Here is a 6,440-nt window from a genome sequence, read left to right as displayed (position 1 = left end):
TTTTGTTCTTCATCATAAAATAATAATAATAATAATTGAACTGATTCTTGTACAAGAAAACATTTAATAAGTAGTATCTTCATTCAATTATCTAATTCCTAGTGTGTTCTTCTTTAAAAGTCATAATAAATTTAAGTATTTTATTTATTGCTGTTTAGTTTATTACAAGGGGGTCAGATTATTCAACTTCACGTGCAATCGGTTTTACACTAGCATTGATCATAGTTTCGCACCTCAAAATTTTGTTCATTGCTCACTTATCTTCATCCTTACACGTGGCGCAAACCCAAAGAATCATTCCATTGAGTTTTAGTTTAGTACGGGATTGAATGGACATTCATCGTGAATTCATCATCATAATTAAAAATTTAAAGCACAAATTTTAATATATTGTTTGACATTACACTTCCAATCACAAGGAATTCTAAATCTTTGTAATAAAAACTAAGATATGAAAGAATTCCAATATCTTAAAATAGAAGAGGAAAGCGTAACTTATGAGTAAGAAAAAATTGCCAACTTGCATAAAATCTCAAATCAAACCGTTGATCATTATTAAAAGGACCATCAAATGACGTAAATGACCCTGAGGACAAGCCATCAATGGAGAAAGTTCTTAGAGGTCAACGCTGTCCAACTAGTAAGGTTTTTTTTTTTGGTGGGTTTTAAGCTTTATTGTTTGTACAAAAATATTTCTAAGTAAAGTACATGGAGACAGCGGTGCGTTGCGTCAAAACCCCGCACCATATTCTTCCTTCTTTCTGCTGTCTTCTTTCAAACAAAACACCGGTCAGGTCTTTCCTTGATATTTCACACGCTAAAACAAGAACCACAACTACAGCAACAACGACCTTAGCTTTTTGCCCTTCACCTGTAGGTAGCCGCCCTCTGTCACTTTTAAGGTTGGGATTTCTGTCAAGTTCTTTGATGCTGTTTGATTCTTTTGAGGGTTTTTTTTAGATGTTTTTGCTATCTGGGTTTGTTTCATTTCATGATTTGGTGAATTGGGTCGTTGGAATTTAGTTCATCTGTAGTGGTTTTTTGGGGTTCTGACGGGTTTGAACATGTCTCTTAGTACTTTGCCAACTGTGTTTTTTGATTACTTTGTCAGCTAAATGTGCTTGGTGATGCGGTTTAAAGCTTTGATTGGACTTTGCAGGGGTTGCTAGATGTTGGAGTTAACTGTTTGAAACACTTTTTGGTAGGCTTTAAATAAAGGGCTCAGCTGTGTTATCTATCAGGGATTCGGGAATCATGTTGATTCAGGCAACTCAGCCGTGAAGACTTTGGTCAAATTTTGCAGTGGCGTTGAAGAAATAGAACTTAGCAATTAAAAAGTCTCTTGGAGTCATCTCCTTTATTGCCTGGATATGCACCTGCTTTGTTAATTTTTTTGTTTGGATAAAGAGAATTCAATTTGCGGTTTTTTTTTCTATGATTGTTGAGTACTAGATTGTTCTGTTGAGACCAATTCACACCTGTGAATCAAGTTTATTGGGGTTTATCTTGGTAACCATGCATCATTGGTTTGCTGTATTGAGTATGGACAACATTGATTGAAGTAATTAAGGATTCTGGAGTTGATTTTGCATGTTTCTCTCTTTTGGCACTTGGAAGTGATTCGCAGAATAAGGGATGCTTCATTTATAATTTAGTTTTTATGGGAGTTGAGTGCCTTAATTCACCGAGAATGGCTGCTTCTATCTTTAGTCTACTGCTGTTTATGCAATTATCAAGATTCTTTGCCTCTGGCCTTGAAGTAAAGTCGAAGATTTGTGGTGCAGATGACATTGCTTATTCAAATTTGTATGGTCATGAATTGTTTTATTTGAACGGAAATTTAGTAGATAAAGTTTTGTTCTGTAAGGCCCTACAGTTGCACTATGCTGATGATTGCGTGTTTGAAGGCTATACTGGAACTGATGACTGTGGTTTGGACCTTTCATTAGGTATGCACTGTAACACATGTGGTGTCAGGTTTCTAATTTAGATGATTATTTTATTATTTTAGTTATGAATTTCACTGCACAATAGAAGTAAATTTCGTAGAACCTTTATCAATGTGTAATGGTTTTGGCAGCTGATTTGTCCTTAGGAGGAGGAAGAGAGTTATTGCAGGAGCATCTGAAAGAACATGATGAACATGATGAACCTGCTCTGAAGCCAAAGGATAAGAATAAAAGAAAGTATTCAGTCCCAACCAAAGTAGGGATGGTAGCAGCTGGAATTTTGTTGACATGTTGCGTTTTTATCTGCCCCTGTTTTTATAGGAAAAAGAGAGCAACTGCCCACACTGTTCTTGAAAAGGATCCAAATTCAAGTAAGTCTTAACTTACCTAAGCTGTATCTGGTCAATTTTGTAATTTATCAAAATTCGAGAATTTCTGAACAAGTTTTGCTGTAGATAAGATTCAACAATTAGATGCGAGTTTCAAATGAGTAGTCAGGAATAATAGTTCAGTTCTCAAGTGTACTCTTCATAATCTATAAACAGCATAGTTATTGTGTATGTTCTCTTTGTTATCACTTATTTGTCAGTTTAGCTTTTTCATTAATGCAGCATAATTTGCTGATTGTTTTTTGGATTCTAGTTACAAATGGATGGTTTTGTTCTTTCAGTGGATTCAGCTTCCGCTTTGGAAATGAGTGTTCATTCTCCTCCTGCAAAGGTTCCAGCCAGCCCACTCAGGGTACCACCTAGTCCTTCCAGGTTCTCGATGTCTCCAAAACTTAGTAGAATAGGGTCAGTGCATCTTAATATGACACAGGTGGCCAGAGCTACCTGTAATTTCTCATCAGCACTACAGATAGGTGAAGGAGGGTTTGGAACTGTCTACAAGGCCCAGCTAGATTCTGGCCAGGTGGTTGCCATTAAACGAGCAAAGAAAGTAAGTAAATATGATCATGGAGATACTATTTCTGCAACATTGCCCCTGTTGGTACAGTAATTCTTGAAACTGGTTTTCTGCTTGATTAGTGAAATTTATGTTATATATGGACTGAACAAGTGTAAATCATTGCTCTGATCATTAAACTTACAAGATAGAACTTTCAGATCATTAATTAAGTTAACTATCTGCATATTAGAGGTGCAGAGGATTCTCCTATTGCCTGTGTTTCGGAGTGCCACGTATAAAAGCACAAGGGAAGAAAATATATTAGAAGTATCAGAGTCCAGTGACTGGCTCTCATTTGACATGCTCTTTTTTTTTTTTTTTCAAATATTAGATTAAAAAAGAATTATGGAAAGCACAGGGCTTTCATCATCTTATAATTTGTAGGGAAGATAACAGTAATATACTATTCTTGCTTCCCAAATTGTGTAAAAATATATACTCTGTACAAGTTTGAACAATTTGTATGGCTGGCTGTATTTTTCCCTGTCTAAAACTATGAATCTTTCCTTTGAGGAGTAAATATAGTAAGCCTCTGCATTCTGAGGGCATCTCAGTTCTGTATGTTAAACACATCTTATATGTCTCATGGTAAAGAAATGCCTCTTAGGTTATACAAGGAACTGCCATATTATTCACTTTTTAGGCAGTAAACTTGTGGAGTTGTTTAATTGTACTATTTGGGGTTGGGTTGGGGGGGGGGGGGGGGGGGGGTGAGAATGGGTGCCTTATATTGTTAACAGTTGGGGCTAATGGCACACATAGGACAATGTGCAAATAGGATCAAATGTGGCAAATACTAAAGGTATAGTTCATAACATGGTTGAAAATTTCTTCTTCTTTTTTTCCATTTGGATTCTCAGATATCGACTTGGTAAGTCTCTAAGCAAAGGGCTTTATGTTGGCTTTATTGGTGACAGACATGGAACTGGCTTAAGAATTTAAGTTGTTCTTTCTTTATAGTGCTTGTTTTATTCAAACCATATTATTATTCGGGCATGTTATTTTGGTTGACATAAGAATATTGTCTAGGAACATTTTGAGAATCTGCGAACTGAGTTCAGCAGTGAAGTAGAACTTCTAGCCAAGATTGACCATAGGAGCCTTGTGAAGCTACTTGGTTATGTCGATAAAGGAAATGAACGGCTTATTATTACAGAATATGTACCGAATGGTACTCTGAGAGATCATTTGGATGGTATGTTCTCTTGACTGTAATAACTGCCAAAGTTTTTGGTCAACAATATTGTTCAAGGCTTCAAAATGATAGTTTGCTCCTATTCCTGGCAGGTCAGCGCGGCAAAATCCTGGATTTCAATCAGCGGCTTGAAATTGCCATTGATGTTGCTCATGGCCTTACTTATCTCCATCTCTATGCAGGTGAGAAAAACCTGCTGAAATATCTTGGTTTTGGCCCAAACCATGGCACCGTAAAACACACTCATTCATTGTCTTTGTTTCACATTTCAGTTAATGCCAAATCACACCCAGCCCATTCAATCCCCTTGACTAATTTCAGCTATATATGGCTTTACTCTCCTCATTTCTAAGAAATTTCAGCCTGTGCTTTTTCATATAAAAAAGTAAGTGAAATAATGCCCTAAGTTTCTTTTCATCTTGAAACAGAGAAGCCAATTATTCACCGAGACGTGAAGTCATCCAACATTCTTCTGACAGAAAGCATGAGAGCTAAAGTGGCTGATTTTGGATTTGCAAGACTTGGCCCAATGGACTCGGACCAAACACATATTTCAACCAAAGTGAAAGGAACAGTCGGTTACCTTGACCCTGAGTACATGAAAACCTATCAACTCACTCCCAAGAGTGATGTGTACTCATTTGGGATTTTACTTATAGAAATTCTGACCGGCCGCCGTCCTGTGGAGTTAAGGAGACCTGTTGAAGAGCGTGTGACACTTAGATGGGTAAGTTTGCCGTTCATTCCTTGGTTAAATTTTTACTTCATGGGTATTGTGTTTATTTCAGTACAGGGCACATAGAATAGTTGTCAGAAAGAGAGGCAACCGCATCTAATTTTAGAATCCTTTTTTTTTGGGCCATATAGTTCTATTGCAGAGTCCGGCAAGCAGAAACTTTTATGAGGATGGCCTTAACTCTCCTTGGTTCTGCCACATGGGGATCTGGATCATGGATATAAGAACTATTCTGTAGTTTCCTTAGACACAGGGAAAAAGTCTAGTTGAGTTATGAGAACTAACTCCAGGCTTCAACCTGTTAGGCTTGGATTGATAAACTCACAACCTCAATCTTTATTGTTAATAGTCTCAAGTCACTTCCATTTATCAATAAGGTAGTGCAACTTCTGATGATGGCAGCTGCACAGTTACAATCGACTAGCATTGAAGGGAATTCTCAAAACTTTGATAGAACTTACTAATGAACTATGCTACTGGACCTGGGAATTGTGTTGGATGTGCTGTTTGTGTACAGCATAAGTAAACTCAATTCACGGGTTTTCTTTATATTTTTAGCGGATCATGTTCAAATAGACTTTTCCATTTTAAAGGTGTATGTCTAACATGGGGTACATTAGGGAAAAATAACAGGGGTAAAGAAGCAAGGTAGTTAAGTTGCCTTTAAGTTACCCAAGACCCAAGTTGTTGAGTCTTCAAAAATAACAACTTCTTGTTTGCTTCCAACTAAGTGTACTCAGAATTTATGTTGTTAATGTCATACAGGCATTCCATAAGTATAATGACGGACATGTAGTGGAATTGGTGGATCCTGCAATGGGAGAAGTTGTAGATGCAGAGATACTAGAGAAGATGTTTGCTTTGGCATTTCAATGTGCAGCACCCATAAGAAATGACCGACCAGACATGAAATCTGTGGCAGAACAGTTATGGGCGATAAGGGCTGACTACCTTAAGGGTTCAAGGCAAAGGTAGCACAAGAGATTGAAGAGTAGTCTCCCCTTCCCTTTAAATTTTTTCCTTCCTTTCTTTTTCTTTTGTGTTTTTCCTTGCTGCTTCTTGCTGTTTACTTTCTGTTCTTTTGTTTTCCACCCTCTTTTCAAGCTTACTGTAAAAACTGAAATCGGTGTAAACAAAAAGATATTGTGGGCTTTTGCCTTGTTCTATTGCTTCAAGTTTCTGACTGTGTCATTGTGGCATAGGGTCAAGAGTAAATATGAAGAGCATATATACTTCAGGTATATTTGATTTCATTTTGTTTCAGTGATCGATTTTACTGGCCTAGGTTTGGAGGCTTACCTTTCCATTTTAATTGGCTTGATCACCTATGGTATGGCAATCTATTACAGCTCCCCAAACACAGATTGTTATGTTGAGGCGATTGTAGAAGCCTTTGTAATACTTTTACATGTGATTTCTTTTCTGTCATTAGAGAATTAGGGTCGCCAAAGCTACTAAAATGTAGCCCAAATTCTCATATTATGGAATAAACAGGTGAAACTTTCTGGTGTATTTGGATAAATTCAGAGGGCAGCTGAACCATAATCCTCAACCCTCCGATCGGGGAGTAACACTAGACCAAGCTTGAATTGTTACCGATGGTTACATTTGC

The 6,440-nt window shown here is 37.2% G+C and overlaps 1 protein-coding gene across 4 annotated transcripts; it reads left to right on the top strand.

The window, feature by feature from the left end:
• Positions 1 to 714: 714 nt before the first annotated feature.
• On the top strand, positions 715 to 6,091 carry CRCK3 (calmodulin-binding receptor-like cytoplasmic kinase 3). 4 transcript variants are annotated; one of them, XM_021421907.2, is made up of 8 exons: positions 715 to 902; positions 1,160 to 1,949; positions 2,081 to 2,320; positions 2,620 to 2,888; positions 3,927 to 4,092; positions 4,185 to 4,274; positions 4,521 to 4,819; positions 5,594 to 6,091. In XM_021421907.2, the coding sequence occupies exons 2-8, from the start codon at positions 1,661 to 1,663 to the stop codon at positions 5,801 to 5,803; spliced, it is 1,563 nt and encodes a 520-aa protein (XP_021277582.1). In that variant the 5' UTR covers positions 715 to 902; positions 1,160 to 1,660; the 3' UTR covers positions 5,804 to 6,091. The 4 variants fall into 4 exon arrangements, with proteins under 4 accessions (XP_021277582.1, XP_021277583.1, XP_021277581.1 ...); XM_021421908.2 differs by having other exon boundaries at positions 1,112 to 1,949; XM_021421909.2 differs by having other exon boundaries at positions 720 to 877.
• The last annotated feature ends 349 nt before the right edge of the window (positions 6,092 to 6,440 follow it).

This window comes from Theobroma umbraticum, unplaced genomic scaffold, assembly GCF_002168275.2.
Source record: "Theobroma umbraticum cultivar Fairchild unplaced genomic scaffold, ASM216827v3 scaffold_56.0, whole genome shotgun sequence".
Classification (NCBI taxonomy): Eukaryota; Viridiplantae; Streptophyta; class Magnoliopsida; order Malvales; family Malvaceae; genus Theobroma; species Theobroma umbraticum.
This window is presented reverse-complemented; position numbering and strand designations above follow the sequence as displayed.